General features: G+C 44.7%; 1 protein-coding gene across 1 annotated transcript; it reads right to left on the bottom strand.

Annotated features, from left to right (window-relative positions):
• Positions 1-3599: 3599 nt before the first annotated feature.
• Positions 3600-16543, bottom strand: nab1b (NGFI-A binding protein 1b (EGR1 binding protein 1)). Its single transcript, XM_028992140.1, has 8 exons — positions 16131-16543; positions 12624-13432; positions 11910-12043; positions 11125-11170; positions 8961-9080; positions 7734-7902; positions 6310-6441; positions 3600-6056 (listed from the first exon to the last, which is right to left on the bottom strand). The coding sequence occupies exons 2-8, from the start codon at positions 13428-13430 to the stop codon at positions 5968-5970; spliced, it is 1497 nt and encodes a 498-aa protein (XP_028847973.1). The 5' UTR covers positions 13431-13432; positions 16131-16543; the 3' UTR covers positions 3600-5967.
• Positions 16544-18916: the final 2373 nt, after the last annotated feature.

Raw genomic sequence — 18916 nt, 5'->3', positions numbered from 1 at the left:
TTTGTACTGTTACACAATGTGAAAAAGAGGGTGCATGCTTGATAAAAAATGCTTGATAATAAATCATTAGCTGATAAGCATGTTTAACGTTTTTAAAAAGGTGAAAAAACTTTGTAACAAACTTCACTACGTCAAACGTCACTAATTCACCTACAAGAAACCAGAGAACCAGAAGGAAACCAATAGGAAGGGCATACAATCTCCACACACACAAGATCGGAGCCAGGATTTGAACTCAAAACCTTGACCTTGAGTCACTAATTGACACATAATGGCAATAACCTGCTGCAGCTTGACCAAATAGTGAAATCTCGTATATATTGATAGATCTAATGAATTTCTGGGATCCCGACCGAGCGATCAGTAATAACATTATGAACATTATGAACAGGTGAAGTTAACAACACTGATTTTGTACCATGGCACCTTTAAGTTGCTTGCATATATTACGGAAAAAGTGCATATTTGTCCTTCATGCTGATGTATTCCACACAGGAAAAAAAACAGGCAAACACAAGGATCTGCGTGACTTTGAGCTAGATTGTGATCTGAGTCAAAGCATCTCAAAAACTAGTGATCACATCCCACTTAACCCGTCGAAAGGAAAGAAGACTCAAGCTGGCCACGGGGTCATGGAGGATCAAGACACGTGAGGAGTGAGGGCTGGCCCATGTTGTCTGGTTCAGTAGAAGAGCAACTGCAGCTCAAACTGCTGAACTAGTTCACGCAGGTGCCAGATACCACAGTGTGCTGTTGGGGCCAAAAGGACAGCTTTGTCAATAATAGACACAGGTCATAATGTTATGGCTTATTGATGTCTATATTACCCTGTGTTTTACTGCCATCTTTTGGCAAGTAGGTTTCATGCATGAGATCAAACTGCCGTTTAATTAAAAATCTAATAACCTTTTTTTGAAAAAAATGATCAATCATATATATATATACACAGACACATTTTTTTGTTTCATTGTATGAATGTATACAAGCAATAATGGCTTTGTCAAGCCTTTTGTTCAGAAAAATATTGTTTTAAGAAATCCTCATTTGCAACATTTTTGATGCAATGAAACATAAATAGAGAAACAGTATAATCTGTCTGAGGAAGGCCATAATAATAGAAATACGAGAATATAATCAAATCTACTTTAATACATATGTACTAATAAAAGTAAGAACAGAAGGATGCATTTACTAGAATAACGTGAATTAGGCTTTAAATTGTGTATTAAGCCTGAATCCTGAGAAGATTCAAAATGACTTCATCTCCCAACACACAGTGGATGATGCACTTCGTGATTTTTTTTTCTCTCACGCTAAGTTGCCCCAAGAGTGCGCCTGACACTGCAAGAGAGGCGGGGGGGAAAAAAAGTTTATTGTGACACTTAACGCATCCGAGTTCGACTTCGAATAACACTAATGATGTGTGTATTGTGAGAGAATCCAACACAGAGGAGAGATTCATCCTACCTGGCCGCCCACGCAACAAAAACAATGAAATACTCTTGTGACAGCCCATAAAGTCATGCAAAAGTGATGGTTTCATCTCGAGTCGCGGTGACAGATTCTCTACCCAGGCTGCCTGTTATTAGGATAAGAAGTGATGAGAGAGAGAGGGAGAGGGGGAGAGAGAGAGAGAGGGAGGGAGAGTGTGGGGGAGGCGCGCTCGAGGGAGCCCTGACGGGCGCAATTAAGGAGGCGCTGCGTGTCCTAACGAGCACGCGCCTCCGGTTGACGTGTCGCGGATTATAAAAATTGAAGAAGGGCCCTTTATACCTCACTGCGAGAAAAGAAGAAGAAGAAGAAGAAGAAGAAGGGGGGAGAAGATAATTTACCGCCGCCCACACTTACGAAGAAATGCTGTCGGTCTCACGCGTTCGAGCGCAAGTTGGTGTCGCCAGGTTGGCCTCGTTAAAAAACGGGCCGCGTCCGAATCGTTCGCTCGCACACTTCATAGTGCACTACGTAGTGGACGAGCCGGCCAGTAATTCCAGCCCCGGAATCTTGAATAGTACCTACTATTGGTTAAAAACAATAAAACCTTTTCAAACCTTTACCTCTTTGTTCAACTACCAAAATTGGCAGAGGCTTTTTTTACGAAGCCACATCGGTATTTTCGCCGAAAGCTCTCTTCGCCCATTGCAAGGATGACATTTTTCCTTCAAAAAATAAGCTATTAATGAGTCTCCAAGTCTGGCTATGCCAAATATAGGCTGACCAGACGTCATCTTTAGAGACCTGGAGATCGCATCTGGCCGGGTTTTTAAGAATCGTCCGGATTTTTGAGCTGAGACATACTGACTATTGGTCTTTGAATGACTCAAGTGGTGGATTCTTTTGGTCCATTAAGTTTTTGCCCCACATTTGAATCATTGATATGAATCATCCTGGTTGTGTCTATATGATTGATATGGGGTACTGGGGCAGTGGTGGCCTAGCGATTATGGAAGCGGACCAATAATCAGAAGGTTGCCGGTTCGAATCCCGATCCGCCAAGGTGCCACTGAGCAAAGCGCCGTCCCCACACACTGCTCCCCAGTCATGGCTGACCACTGCTCACCAAGGGTGATGGTTAAAAGCAGAACACATCACTTCACTTTCATATGCATATGAGACAAATTATTATGACATAAAAACATATCCAGACCTTGAGGACAGATTTGAAAAAAAAAAAGATTTTAAAATTAGTCTTACATTTGGTATAGGATTAGATATAACTAATGAAGTGCATTCACAATTCCACGGACAACAATTTAACCAACTCCCAAGATCAAAAAAATTTAAGGTTATGTGAAAGATTTACTTGAAACAAAAACATTTCACACATCTTTTAGTACCTATTTTTTTTAGAGAGAGGCTACACGGTGACTTGTTTCTCTGGCAACGTGGTTGTGCACACTCTGCTGTCACGCCCGACCACATCAAGGCAGAACTTTGTGGCCTATCCATGACAAGGAGCAAGGAGACGTCATGTAGAACTGAGGGTGTGCGGAGCCGTGGGTGGACACCGAGGCGGTTATCAGTTGGTAATGCATAAGTAGAGGCCGTTAGAGGTCCAAATGTGCGTAAGAATTAGTCATTTTGTACTTTCAAAATGTGTAAATATGATGTACATGCAAATGAACTGATGAACACATGCAGCAGCTTCCCTTTAATACTAGAGATGCATCTTTCAAACAGCAGCCCAGATCACAGAAAGATGGAGAACGGAAGATCCGCAGCATATGTTATAGGTCAAAGGAGCTTAGGTGTTTTTTTTTGTGCGTGTCTGTGGGCTGTGAGCAACTGCCAATTGCATGGATCATCATGAAAATCTGTGCTTCACAGTCCCACTGATCATGAGTAAAGTGCATTGCCCAAACCTTTGTGTTTGGTTTGTCCCCATGTAAGATCAAAGAGTGTAGGACATACTGAGAAATTTAGCATCTGGCCCATCAAACTTTCTGCAAACTGTGGTGGAATTGAAAACCTGACAGCTTTTGTTGCGTGATTATGCAGGGTTGTTTTTTTGTAAGGGGAATGCACAGCATATTTAACAATTCTAGTTATTGCTCTCGTTGTTCTTAATATCAAAAAACACCAACATCCAAATTACTCCACTGTCAGATCTCAAAAAATAGAGTTTAATATCCATGTGCTATATAACAAATTAAATATATTAGTGTTTACAAAACAGTAGGTCGTGGATATGCATAACCCAACAATGCTGTTTAAAACTCACAACAGTCATAACAAAGTCTACTAACAACATTGACAGTCCATCCCACAAGTCAAGATGCAGCAATCTATACTACAAAGCAATCACAGACAAAAAAATATTTTATATATATATATTTTTTTTATATTAAATGGACAGTAACAAAGATTGGACAGATTAAATCCTTCCACAAGGCTGAGTGGAAGTTATGTATTTTTATTATTCTTTTTTAAAGGGCCAAACAAATCTAAATCAAAACACCTCTCTTCTTTTTGCAAAAATGTACAAATGTTACATTATATGTAAATATATTACACATTAAAAAATAAAAAAATATAGATTCAAAGTAAGCAACAATTGAAAATCAAGGTTTACTGAGAACTTAAAGGGTAGCTTGGCCAGAATCCATAAAATGATAATAGCTGATTCTCTAGAACATTGTGTCCACATTCTGTCATTTTCCCAGTTCTGAAAATACATTGTAAGAGCCATGGTATTTAGTATGATACAACTTTTAGTCAATGTGCTTCCACTTCTTGTGTTCAACATTAGTTTGTAAACAGCCAAATTTAAACCAGATATAAGTCCTAAAAACACCAATTGTATGAGAATAGTTATCATTTACTGGACTTTGGCTGAACTACTGCTTTAAAATAACAAGATTATTCTCATGGACTAATCTGCTACCAAACGTATTCAAATAATGAAAAGGGTTAAACAACTTCAGGACATCCAAGACTGAAAATAACACGGTTATTTTCTCCCTCTTCATTCAGCCTTTAAACTCATGTCTAAAATGGCACTTAAATTAACAAAGTTTTGCATACTTAGATGTCTTTCCATTATGAAGGAAATCATACTGTTTTAAAAAAAAAAATTAAAAAAAGACAACAGTTCCACACTTTCCATTCAAATACTGTGTGAGAATAGGACTAAGGAACCAGCCAGTATCACTGACAGAGGTATTTATCATCAGAAAACACACACAATAACAGTTTATATTACAGCTTGACCGGTAAATTACAGACGGGTAACTTAGTGAAACCTGATTACTTGGTCCTGTCCCGCCAATCTAAGGTGGAGTCTTACTGGAAACTAGACGAGAAATGGACAGCACGGCCCAACAATACACTATGTACGTATTTGTCTACAGGGACATACTGTACGCTATTCATCAGCAACACAAGAAATGATGCAATGAAACAAACAAACACTAGTGCATAATGTCATGAGTTACAAGTCATTTCAACATTGTTTGGAACCAAGACTGTGGCTACACTAGTAAACAGTAGAAATACTGTACAGTGGACATCGAGGAACCTGGGGACACTTACATACTCTTCACTGGGCTTCGTAATGACTACTTTGTATTGCTATACAACCACACACAAATTTGGCTATGAGACAGAAACTGAGAAGAGAGGAGGCCCTGCAGCACCCCGATTTTCAAATAGAATTATTATTATTGTTCTGAAGATATTTACAAGACCGGTTTCTAAGGAGACCATCTTAATAAATAACAGGCATGTGGGTGAACTGCGCTGCCCCTTTGAACAAATATATAGAGATGTACTCTTCAGAAAGATATCAAGATATTGTACTTAGTGCTTGGTGCTGGAACTAAAATGATTCCTTTTGCCCTATTTATGGTGAAAATTGGAGCCTAATACTACACAGAGTTACTTATTTGTCCAATCGAAGGCAGTGTATGAATTACACTGCGGCACCACAGAAAAGAAAGTTAATACATTAGTGCCTTCCTTTAAGGGGATCTGTGCTGAACATGCCTTGGATTGGAAACTAAATAACGGGAAACCAAAGTGACAGACAACTCAGTTACAAAGGGACAACAGTGAAATCCTGCGTGTACCAAAGAATAACGACACTGAAGCCCTTGCTCTCAGTGAAAATACAGTTCATACATATATTCATTTATACGCAACACGTTAAATAACACCATATACAACAAACATTTCTACCATGTGTGGCTGTCGATCTGTACAACATGAAACTGACAGACAGAAAGAGTAGAAAACAATAAAGGGGTAAAGAGTCAGTACAGTCAGCGATCAAACACTGGGAGTCTAATGTCGACGGAAAATAAAGGCTCTAGGTACTTTGGCAAAGAAACAAAAGAGGATCAATCATATTTTTGAGGCAACATTGGTTGTTAAGGCTCTACTGTAGCTGTGCTGTGCTCTTTTAGTATTCACCGACTAACAACGAGAGTTCATTATGAACAAGAAATCTGGGCAGACTGCAGCGCTGAGGTGCTATCTGGTGTCCTCTGGCTCACATTTGATGGTCTTCTTCTCAGACAGGTTGAGAGCCCGTGGAGACTTGTCTGCTCCATTTCCATTTTCTGGAAACATTCAAAATGAAAAATAAAGAAATAAATGTGATTATCTTAGAGGAATCTGCAAAATATTGAAGTTTTATAGCGTGCAACTGAATGATTTCCACTTGAATTTGATTTCTGGTATAAGTGGTGAGTAATATTAATTATTATTATACGTTTTTTTTGGAATTCCTTTTTTCAGCACGCTTTTTTTGGTCTTTAGTCGAAAGACCACTTCTTGTTTAAGTATACAGCAAAGTTACAGGAAGACACAGACCTGCGGTGGCTGCTTTGCTCTCGGCGTTTGCATGGTGTCTCTTTAATTCATTGGCCAGCTGTTTTCCCAGTGACTCCCCATCGGTGGTGCCACTTCTCTGTCCAGCTACCCGCAGATTTAAGGGCCTCTCCCCTATACACACACAAACACACACACTGGTTAGAAACTATACAAAGCCCTTTGAAAACCACACAGCATGAAAGGCCCATATACATGAACATGAAGAAATAGCAGGTTAGGCCCCGCGCCGCAACACCCCCGAGATGCACAAGTAGAGTATTAACCTGCGCTGTGTACGAGTGCCAGGTGATCTAATGTGAGAGTCGGCAGTGCCGCGGCGCGGCTAATGCCTTTCATTTGTCTCAAACACAATGTTCTTTAATTACCCGTGGCACTGATTCATTTCAGGAGAGCACAACCTGGTGAGAGACAGGAGAGGCAGAGGGAGGTGAGGAAGGGGGCGGCGGCGGGGTATTTAGAGAAGCAGCCAGGCTCCAAGGCCACTCAGCACAAGTAAACAGGCGCGACGCCCACTCTCCAGCCACAGCAGCAGAACGTGAGGGGTTATTAAGGGCCAGGGGGCTGAGATGACAACCTTCAAGCAGAGCTTTATTGTAATGGGAACGAAGCAGAAGGAGCATACTGTAACATGTTGTAAGAGTAATCAGTGAAAACAACCCACGGCGAAAATCCATGTATGTTCAGAATGCAGAACCTAAAAGAAAGCATACACTGGTCACAAATCAGACATGCAGGATACAACTGACTGTGCCATATGCTCTTCAGAGCAGGCGAGACACTGTGATGGACCTCTGTTGGAGCACCAGATGGACTCACTCTAGCTCACTCGTCCCTGATGCCCATCTCTGAATGCCTCAGCAACACCTAAACATCTGAACAGATTTTCTACTCTTCAGAAGATCAGGTTCCAGGGGGCAGAGACAGGACATCTGTCTTGCTTTTAAACAAAATGAGACGCACACGGTGGTGCAGTTACTATTTCTCTGTGAAATGGTTAACTATGGTTACTGGTGCAATCTTCCAGCTGTGATCACTTAATCCTGCGCCCAGGTATTCTAAAGAGTGTGATAGAAGGCAAAAGAAATTTGGCAAAAGGAAAATTAAATGGGGGGCACATTTTGCACACATCTCTCCTCGACTTGCCCCTCAGCTCCATGCAACACCCTGCTCATCCACCCCCACCTAGAGATGTAAGATGCAGAAATGAAAGTGGAGCTGGTACAGAGAGACCTTTTGGGAACTTTCCACTGCTTTCTGTCTGAGTGGATGCAGGATGCACCGCCACCATCAATTTCTCACACACGAACAAGCATATTCAGTAGGTAGTAGGTAAAACAACAACTGCCCAGAATAAAATAATTACAGAAAATGACAATAATCTCTACAAATCATACAAGGCTTACCCTGCTGCTCGCTGCTTTTGTCGGCTGTGACGCCATTGGTGGCCTGGCGTTCGGTGCTGTGTTTGAAGGCCCCTTGTGGAACCCTCCATTCCAGCGCCTGCAGCCGTTCCTGCGCTGCAGCATCATGGATGATCTCCATCTGCCTGGCCAAAAGACGCTCTAGCTGTACCTGTGGACAGAGACAGGAACGAACAGGATAAAACATAAGACAGTAGGATCAGAAATACTATCAAATGCAGATCAATATACATGATCCAACATAAAGCAAATAAAAAGTGTAAATGAAGTGGACAAGACTACTCAACCAATCAAAAGGCCGTGCTGGACAATTTTAAATAATCTAATGCAGAAAACGTATTTACCTTAAAGAAACAGATGATCATTAGCCAAGCAGCCAATGTAATAAAAACCATATGCATTATCTAACTTAAGGTGGTTAAGTAGAAGAATAGTTATTATATATTAAATATTAACATTACAGCAAAGGTTCACGGATTTGAAGAGCCTCAAATATAAATTACTTTGCTTTGTTTACTACAGTGTTGCTATTTCATACTTTTGAGTCACCATTTTTGTGCTATAATGTAAAAGCAGTCAGAAAAACAAAGACTGAGAAGCCTAGGTGTGCAGTATACACATCCAACCTGTCTTTCAGCTCTAACAGCTATGGCGTTACGGATGACGAGTAATTGTCTGCACATTTGGCCGTGCCCATCAAGCAGTCAGTCCTCAAAGAAGAAGCTGCAGTGGAAAGCCAAATACACGCCGCTTTTTCTCTATAAAGCTGCAAGGGGTTTCCCATCTTCACAAAAAAAGGCACATTTGACTGGACATGAAAGGGACAATCTAATTTACAGTGGAAATTTCAAGATTGTATTTTAAACTGCTGTTGATGTTATGGCAGTAATTGTATAAGCAGAGTTGAGAAAAGCAAACTAAAAGGCTCAATAAAAATGTAATATGAAAAAAAAAAAAAAAACACACATTTGGTCTTTGACATTTATTCTTAAATAGTTTTTATTTTTTTGTGGTGAGAAAACTTGACATCATCCACCACTATGCTGACCTTTGCATCTGAAACAGGACAGGTACACACACGCACACACACAGGCCCACACAGGCCACACCCCTTAAAGTTGTGGTGATTCAGTAAACACATGACAGACGGACACGGCGCCTGCAGACCTTCCCTACCCCCGCCAGCCTCGCCACTCTGGCGACAATCACCTGGATGTTCCGCCCAGCCGACTCCTCGCCTTTTGACCTGGCGTGGGCCAGCTGCTCCTTCAGCGTCTCCTGCCTCATGTGGATCGCCTGTAGTGCCTCCTGCAGGTCAAAGAAACCCTCCTGTGGGAGAACAGATGGCGATTTAGCATTCCTGTAAGGCATGTCCAAATCTTTTCCAGAGACCAGCTACTTTACAAATAAGGGCTGCCAATCAAATAATTTAGCACATTTTTGCAATGAAATACTACTTAGGATTGAATACTTAGGCTTGCTATAATGCATATTTATGAAAGAAATATTTATGAAAGCATAAACAAGTGTGGAAAAGAGAGAGAGATGAAATACCCCGCAGATTCTGAGATTGAAAAAATTACTTTGGTTTTGTCAAAATCTCATTACATTTACATCATTACATTTTTTTTGTGTTTAAGGTCTGATTCACTATAAAACACTTGTTTCATGGTTCTGTGAGTGTTTCAATATTTTCGTCCATTTTCATACTCTGTGGGCCTGAAAGTGCCTCAACAGCTGCATATCAACATTTAAAACTAATGTGAATGATGTCAAAATGATCCCCACGAAATGCAAGCCTCTGTGGGTATGGGGTGTTTGACGCATACCTAGAAACTACTAGGCAAGAAAATATTTTGTTGACCTGAGGAAGGTCACAGCGAACCCTGAAAGACCTGATGTTCCATGTTCATAAGTGCACCGTGAAAAATCTGGAGAATACCACACAAACATCCCCCGATCCTACACAAGGAGTGACTTGGCCCATAATGTTGACACCCAAGCACTGGGGGTTTCCATGGCACCCCATTACAAAAGACACCACCATCCCGCCGCCCTCTTTGAGTACAGTTTAGGAAGTGGTGGAAAAGCTGAGGTGGTGTGACGCAAATGCACCGCTGCGTGCGTGGCTGCACTTGTCACCCGGCCACACCTTAGAGGTATCGCTCTCGCGCCGATGGTCTGGCTACAAGCGCGTGGGCCAGATGAGGCGTGTAAAACGAGCGTGTGCGTGCGTCTGTATGCGCAAGAGAGAGCACAGCTCGTTTTATCATCTGCGCAAATGCATGGGTGTGGGTGATTCCGCGTGCGCCCACACAATGATGTCACACACCTAAAGAATAGTGGTAGGCGCATGACTGAACTCATTTGGACTTGGCTGTGCCTTCGTAGGCGGCCGGCGGATTCTTACTGGTGATAACAGATGGAGGGGCGAGTACTTTCCACCTGGGGTAAAGGAGCACCCAGCACAAAAGAACACGGTGCAACGGCACGCCTACTGTACGATGCATGCGAGTGACGCGCTTAGAATAAAGAAATTGATGTATTAAGGAGGGTCCGAAAGTACCAAGAGGCCACAATGAATAACCATGCAAATTAGGGGGAAAAGATGATGGTAGATGAGAAGGAGGTCGGCAAGCTCTTTTGAGTTTGCGGGGTTCGCTGTGTGGACAAGCAGGGACCAGGTGAAGGGTGAGTGTCCATGAAGCATCAGCCCTGGTGTGAGACAACGGAAGTTTCCAGGAGATCTGACATTTGGATGATGATCTAATTTGCCACCAGGGAGCAAACCATGGACAGCAGCCATGAGCGGAAGGGAGAGTACAAAGAGCGTTCTTTATAAACGCTCATCAGATAGGAGGCACAACCGGCCGATAAACTCAAACACTGTTGACTGAAACACACACACACACACACACACACACACACACACACATATTTACAAGAAGTGATCTGTGTCGTGATTTGCCAGAGGTGTGAAGGAGAAACACATTCTTTTCATCCGAACCCTAACCTTCAGTTATCTTCGCCCCTCCTCCTCAGAGCTCCGCCCACGCAACTCAGAATGTTGACACTAAGCCATTCAAACCAAAGTACATGGCCCCACCCCAGTCAATGCAGCCTGCTATTTTATATTATTCTTATGTTTTTCTGTAACCATGTGAGAGGTCATTATTTCACCTAGAACGTTTTGTGTAGGTAAATTTTACACTTGTGGGACCATCTTATCTTATCTTAACTTCTCCAAAATTGAATTCTTCACTTCCTCATTCTGTGGAGGTCACATTAGTTTATTTGCTCTGCATTTAGCTTTGCCCAAAAGAATGAATTATTTGTGCACAATAATCTGTGAAAAAATATGCATTAAACTCACCTCAGTTTTTATCCTCTTGGGGGAGGATTCATCTCCACAGCGAGATCTGCCAGGAAAAGAAAGATGTTCTGGGTATCTGTTCATTAAAAAAAAACAAGACCACACTAATGTGCTCTTACATTTGATCCCTTTTTTAAAATAAAATATGATCAGCACTGATTGGTTGCTTCAGTTAGAGGCACAAAATGGAATTTTCCATGCCGTCCTGTCAGCCTTGTTATGCAGGAAGCACCTGTGCAGACCTTTTCAGGACAATTTCGAGACTCACATTGAGCCCGTCTATGAGATCTGAGTGAGTGGGTGGGAGACGATGCCTCCGCAGACAGGCTCATCACTCCGCACACGGACCCGGAGAGCCGTGCAGACACTCTGTCAGGCTGGTCAGGGCTTTAAATAGCCCAGTGGAAATGCAGACCTTAAATGCCTAAGCCGCATCTGGCAATTTTTGTCATTTATTCTGTATCCAGAGCCCGAAGACAGTAAACCGTGCTTTTACAAGCTAATATGCGCGTTAATGTAATATTGCTGATTCCCAACGTGCTTTGTTAGCTGCTGGATTCACCATTATAGCACTTCTCTAAAGTGTGTTTTTGAAACAACACAGCCGGTCACACCCATCCTTCTCTGAATCCGGCGCTGATGGTAATGGAGTGATTCAGCTCTGAGTGTCGACAGAACAAATCCTTAGTCAAACAAAAGGCATAAGGCTACAATGGAGAGCGACTGCATGGTCCATAGTGGGCGTCGGGGTGCTCAGCTGTGTGGAACATTGGTGGACATCTTACTTGCTGGTCCTGTAGGTGTATTTGTAGGTGACCTCTCTGGAAATCTGCCGCGCCAAGCCGAACAGCTCGTCTCTGCGGGTCAGCAGTGCCACGTCCTTCATACAGAGCTGGGCCGCAGCCTCGTTCACTGTCAGCTATTTGAAGAGGAGGGGAGGTGTAGACTGTTAACCATGGGACCACCCCTTTAAATTACACAATACACGGTTTAATTTTTTATTATGGTATTATCAGAAATAATAGCTTAAAAAAAAGGTTTCTGGCTGGTTTTCAATATTGCACAGATCTATTGGAGCACATTATTTAAACTATTGGTTGTTTAATAAGACATCAGGTGTGTCTTTATTGCAGTGACACTTCGACTCCATTTGCATGCTTGGTGCCAGGATGGTTTTTGGGACAGGTTATCTCCTAAAATTGCTGGGAAGGATGCAGTGAATCTCCTGTAGAAGAGGCAAGGGTATTTTTAAAAGGCAATGTACATATTATTATTTTATTTAATCCAAGGGTAGACCCAAACATCTGGCCTGTAGTGTATACTTATTGAATTATTTCTTCTCATTATAGATTTTAGGAATGAAGAAAGTGGCCCCAAAATTCTGAATCGCACCATACCTCAAATCAATCCTGAGATGAAGCAGTATGCAATATGAGCATTGATAAAGTGATATTTAAATACATGTGTGAAGGAGGTAGCATTCCTCAACACTCTCTCACCTCGTGTAGCGTGAGGTGTTTGCCATCTTTCCTCTTGGAGTCAAAGCGGCCGTAGATGGCGCTGTATTTGCGGATCTCCTCCTCCCGGTGAAGGTCCTCCTCGCTCATGTCGAAGATGTGCCCGATCATTTTGGCCAGCTTTTTGTTGGCCTTCAGTTGATCTTTGACCTCGGCCAGGTCGCTCTTGGGCAAGGTCAGGGCCATGCGCTCCACACACTCTGACACCGACTGCACGGCTGCCGTGTCCAGCGCTTCGAGGCCGTCGCGCGGCGACGACGGCGAGCCCAGGTCGGCGGGGGACAGGCTCTGCTCGCTTTCGGTCCCGTGTCCCACCCAGAATCGGGGCTCGCTGCCGCTCTGCAGGGGCGAGACGGTGGCCCCGGCCGAATTTCCGTTCCCAGCGTCACCCTTGCTGGGGTCTACGCAGGCTGTAGCCACACATTTAGGCACTTTGACGTGGGACTCCGTGCGGGTGCCGTTGCCCAGCAACAGTGTGGGTGAGCCTTCTGGCAGCTTGTAGACGGGAATGCTGCATACGGGTAGAGAGGTGAGGGGCTGGTTGAACAGGGCCGGATTGGTGACCCAGTCGCGTAGCGCCTTCTGCAGGCGGCGCACGTGCAGCGGCTTGCTAGCCATGCCCACCAGTGCCATGATCTCCAGGAACTCCTCCTCTCCCGCCTCGCACAGCTGCTGCACGTCGTCGCCGCCCTGCTGGATGAAGGCGTCATAATAGCACAGCAGGTTGGCCCTCTGCAGGATGCGGTAGAGCTGCAACTCCCCAAGGGTTCTGGGCAAAGTCGCCGCCATACCTGATGGAGAGAGGGCAAATCCTTAATGTTAAAAATCGATGAAAAATGTAAAAGTGACGACAGCGCTGCTGGCGGGAAGAAGGAAATGTGAGATTATGAGCGAGTGCCTGTCCGAACCCTGGGCTGCTGCGAGAGTCACATACCACACTCCACCTCTGCAGTGTACGTAGGTGGGCTAACTCAGCACAAGCTCCATTTGTTTCTGCCAGGACCGCTCCCCTACTCTGGCCGTTCAGGGATCTGGACAGCCGACAAAAGGCAATAAAAGACCACCGGTTGGCGTTGGATGAGGTGGAGGGGCGTAATTGCATAACGTGGTACTGGATGCTGGGAGTTGAGATAATGAGGTGTAGTCTTACGCTCATTTTTTTTCCAGGTCTTTATTGTTTTTTTTCCCCCACTTCTATTTGCATGGGTTGCGAATGGCAGATTAAGGATGCTCACATTGTGACAAACAAAAGGGAGATCATGTGTGACATAAGCATATCAGCTCTTCTGAGGTCGAGGAGCTTTGACTGCTCCCACCGTACCGTTTTTCACTTCGTCAGCCAGAAAAAAAAAACAAAAAAACAGATAATGACACATTGCTGACTTCTGACTCTGGAAACCTTAGGGTGCCTCAAAGCTCCACGTAAAAACAGCAGTTTGCACAAAAGCTTCCATTTGTGCCCTTTGACTCTACGTAGAGAAATAGTTGGTCGGAGAGTATGTATTTGTTTTCCCTCTGTTACCTGCAAATGTACTAATGCATCTCAAACATTTTGAATAACAAGCCATTGATGTGTAAAAAAAAAAAAAAAAAGCCATTGGTTTATAGAAATGTAATTACCAAAAAAATTTTACGTTTCAGGTTCAACCACGCATTGACTGTGTAAATTAACACACTTTTATGACTGGTCAGACGTGACCTGGTTTAATTTTTGCCCAGATTACTTGGCCAGTTTGCAGGATCTACTGAAAAAAGCAGTATTCAGAAAGTAGTAAAAATAAAAAGTGGTAGGAGGCGGAGTCATGCTGAGCCGAGTCAAGTTTTATGCCCTGACCAAAAAACACAAAACTGAAAAAGTTCCTAACTACGGACAAACGAGTCATTTTCTAATTCAGACAGAAATACACAGATGTTACGTGTGTTTATTATAAGATCATGAGCCATAAGAAACTGCTATTTGCTGCATGTTATAACCATAAAGCTGGACGGGGGCTGATATTATATCTCCAGTGGACTTTTTTTTTTTTTTTTAAATCCCTGTCATCACAAGCATGTCAGTGCCTGGCCCCCATTTTTTTTACTTGGCACTCCCCCTCCTCAGCTTCCACTGCATCCTGTCTCACCCATATCTTTCCTTCTCTCCATCACACACACACACACACACACACACACGCAATCCTCCCACTCACACACACCCTGACTCTCTCGGTCACCCTCTCTCCTCATATAGTATGTGTTAGATCCCAGCGTTGCTCAAGGCTCCATACATTCTTAAGTCAGGCAGGGTAGAACATGCACCTACACACCCACTTCGGCTGGGGTGGCACACTATGCAAGGGTGCAGCAAAATGCCCCCATTCAACAAGGCTCCGCCCACAGGGACACTTGGCCACCCATGGCCGGAAAGGCAGAAGCCGGCTGCTGACAAAGTAGTACAGTCAATTAAATAATCAGCGAAGGCTGGCTTTTCTAAAAGCACGTGTTCATGAGAGAAAAATAAAGCTGCGACCTTGGAGCCATGAGACCCATGAAGTACATTCATTAGGATACTTCACGTTGAAAAGCGTCCAAAACAAATGTCATTGTGAAAAGCACTCGACAGCCCTGTGATGACACAAGCGCAGTTGAGAGGACGCTGGCCTCCCCGGCAGGAGAGGGACGAGCCTGCCACTCCACTGGATGGCAGGGGGACAGGGGCCCAAGTGAAGGGCGCCTCGTTGAAAGCCATCGGGCGGCAAGCGCGGAGGACACTCGTGCCGCAATTTAGCCAGCGTGCGCTCTCCCCGGTGCGGGAGCCCGATAACGCTGGGGGGGGGGGCAGAAACACTCCCAGCATGCACTTCCAGCACATTACTCCACCGCCCTCGTCCACTCGAGTGGACACCACCAGCCCCGCAGGCAGGAACGCTGCTCAAACATCGGAGAGGTCTGAGGGGAGGTGATGTTCTCCTACATGGAAGTGATATGCTGCAACGTCTTCTGGTTTTATTCTGTCTTTATTTGGGGGAAATACACACTCACACACCACATGCTACTGATACAAATTTCCCTTAAGCATAGAAAGAAAAAAATTGATATATGCATTGTAATTCCAGAGGACTGATCTACGGGTTCTAGTAAATAAATGTATGGAACCCCCGTAACAGCGTGCTAGCATAAGATGCACTGAACTCAATAAAAAGGTTAATGAAGTCGCCCCCCAAATTAAAGCCAAGCTGGGAACCTTACAAAAAATATGCAGTTTTAAAGCGACACAAGACGTAAAAAGTTTTGCGACCGCAGCTCAACAGCTAACGGGAACTTTAGAAAGTTTTACTGATGTTCGTGGGTTATAAAAAAAAGAAAAAAAAAAAAATGTGGAGCTCCCCACGGGCTCCGGCCGGCCACGCAGGACATGGAAGCGACGCCCACCGGCGCCCGGGAACGGACCTCCCCGCACCGCGGCGGCGGCGGCGGCGGAACTTTTCCCTCGGAACAAGACGCCGTTACCTGCCGCTCGGTCCCCTTCCTGCTTCAGCGGCGGAGGTTCGAGTTGTTCCGAGATGGTCGCGCCGCAGGTGTCGCTTGTGCCGAGCGAGCGGCGCTCATTGGGCTCCGCGCGTCGCTCCGGCGGCTTTTCCGGCTCTTCTCCTCTCGCCGGGACGCTGCTTCGGTCGGCCGGTGGAGGAGGAGGAGGAGGACGCTGCGGAAGGCGAAGGTCTGCTGGCGACGGTCTCCCCTACTGCCGGAGTTGGGATATTCCGCGCTCGCTACATCGCTCTCTCACTCCCACGCGCCTGCGTGACGCAGATCCTGGCGTGGGTGGGCGGCTGCGGGGCGTGGGAGGCTGCTGCATGGAATACCAAGCGTCGAGTCACAGCGGCGACACACGGGCCGCTTCTGACCTTTCCCTGCGTGCACAGATAAAACGATCCGTGCAAAGCTAAAAAAAAAAAAAAATATATTAAATTAAACACGTAAAGTAATTATAACTTCCACTCTTCGAAACCCCCAATTTGCACCTTTCGCTTTTATTCATCTGTCTAAGTGCTGTTAGGTGATTTTCTACGATCCTGCTTTGGCGGCTGTCGCACTTCCTGTTTTGGAAAAGCTTGGTTTTCTGGTGAAAATGTGGGTTACTCCCACGCACACTCCACCCTCTAACCCCATGCCCCAGACGGACCACTGTATGATTCGGCTTTCCTTCCTTCCTCCTTTTTTTTTTTCTCCCTTTTTCAGACTAAGTGACAAGTGACATCTCTGCTTCAGGAGCCGCTCTGCTTTTTGTGGAACCGGTGCGCCGTCATGCTTTTTCACACTTTGACTAACGGATGCCTTACAAGCCATAATCTAAGCCATCTGCCGTGTGATGCTGCTGCTGTCATCAAAAGGCAAACTGAGGATAAAAGTTTTTTTTCTTTCTTTCTTTTTCTCTTCAATGGCCCGGAACTTTTCCCCCTTTGTTGTACGAGGGACTGTGGCAGCTTAGAAGGTTTCTTTCAAATCAGCGCAGGTGCAGAAGGTCACAGAAAAATGCGTTACAGAAAAAAAGTGCAACATGTACAGTGCTCTTTCGTTCGCCAGCAAAAAAAAAAAAGAAAAAAAGAATCAGTTCCTCCCAAAAGAGATGTACACGACTGCAACCAACCTGGCTGCCTTCAGAGGCCTTGCAGGGAAAATGAACACCCGGGGGGGGGTGACGATAAAGAATCCAAAACCCCTTGCAGACATGTTCAGGATCTGCAGTGATCTGCAGAGAGGGGAGGGGGGGGGATGGAGAGGAGGATGGGAGGGGCCGTGGTCCCACATGCAGGCACTACAGACTCCTCTTTCAGGATATTTACACTCCCACGCACACTGATTCAGCTGGCACTAAGCCTCTTCAAACAGAGCCTCTGGATTAAAACGCACTACATCAGACACTCCATAGGCAAAGATTTGGGATGCACTCTCTCTCTCTCTCTCTCTCTCTCGCACGCCCCCCCCCCCCCCCCCTATTCTCCCCCTTCCTTTTCTCTCTTCTCCTGCCAGCAGATACTGTCACCGGGCGGCTTAGCTGCTCCGAATCGGCTGTCAGAGCGCCGAGCTCCGTTTACACGCGGAGCAGACAAATCGGTTTCAGCGACGCGCCCAGCCCAGGCGGATCTCCAGGAAACACGGATAGATATTCTGAGCAGCCGAGATTTCCACCACCCATTTTTGGTCAGCAGATCTGGGAGACAATTCAGATGCACGTACCCAACCTGTCTCGCTGAGAAAATGTCCTCCCTGGCTGAGACAGACAGACAGAGAGAGAGAGAGAGAGAGGGTGGGTACAGTTAGGAACTCAGAATCTGCCTCAGAATCAAGAGCTATTTTTAGGAAGTAGGCCAGCGACAGCTAGCAGCTTGGGGAAGGCGCGATGCCTGCTTTGTTTTCTTCCTTTCAGAAAAATTTAAATTCGCAGTTTGTCATTTGAACGAGACACAAGTCAGCATTACAGCACGTCCTCATGGTAAACTGAATCAGCATGTGTGTAAACGTTACACCTACAGAGTTGGAGTCAAATAACAGGGATGATGGACTCTGGTTTGCTTGACCAACAGTAACTCATGACCCTGACCGTAACCTCCGTACGGTTAATCCAGGGAGAATTATTGAAATAATCCAGATCCTCAAAAAATTACTAGCTCATCTGGGCCTTGAGTTCTGGCCTTTCAAAGATGACCCGTGCATGAATGTCAAAGAGATAAAATGTTGTGTTGTTCTGTGAAAGTGGACATTTTATCATGGCCTTTTATCAGGCAGTTGTTATTTTGGTGGAAGGCTTTTCTTCAGTAGGTCTGGCCGGGAGTTATTTCCACGCCTGAAACGGCATGAGTCAGTCCGTTTAGCATCTTCAGAGGCCTCAGTGTAGGTCTGCCTTCGCAATATAGAATCAATAGTGCAAACTCGCTCGCAGCGAGGATTCCCGTTCCACCGCAACATGCAAAGCGAGTTGGACAGAGCCAGCCTCTTCAATAACGCTTTGAGCTTTGTGATCATTGGACGAATCTGAAATGACGCTGCCCTTCCCCTCGCTGCAGAAATCCGCTTTCGTTCCATATGCTCTCTCTTCCCTTTTTGAATGAGCATAGCTGCCATTAATGAATGTATACACATATTACATTTTAATCTTGAGTTCATGCTTTTTTCCACATATTGGACAGGCATGAGCCACTGTTTCAATTATTTAACCAACACTTCATAAGAAAAAGTTTGTTTAATTTTCACGTTTTCCATTTTAAGACAGTGTTGCAAAATTAAGAGCGGTAACA

Source organism: Denticeps clupeoides, chromosome 9 (assembly GCF_900700375.1).
Source record: "Denticeps clupeoides chromosome 9, fDenClu1.1, whole genome shotgun sequence".
NCBI classification, from domain to species: Eukaryota; Metazoa; Chordata; class Actinopteri; order Clupeiformes; family Denticipitidae; genus Denticeps; species Denticeps clupeoides.
Note: the sequence above shows the minus strand (reverse complement) of the source record. Positions and strands in the feature narration are given on the sequence as shown.

What these genes read in the sequence shown, in the direction of transcription:
- nab1b (XM_028992140.1), bottom strand. Translation starts at nt 13,430, where the DNA reads ATGGCGGCGACTTTGCCCAGAACCCTTGGGGAGTTGCAGCTCTACCGC. An exon ending in AACACCTCACGCTACACGAG is followed by an intron (nt 12,044 to 12,623) that starts GTGAGAGAGTGT and finishes CTCTTCAAATAG; the next exon opens with CTGACAGTGAACGAGGCTGC. An exon ending in CAAAAGCAGCGAGCAGCAGG is followed by an intron (nt 6,442 to 7,733) that starts GTAAGCCTTGTA and finishes GTGTGTGTATAG; the next exon opens with GGGAGAGGCCCTTAAATCTG.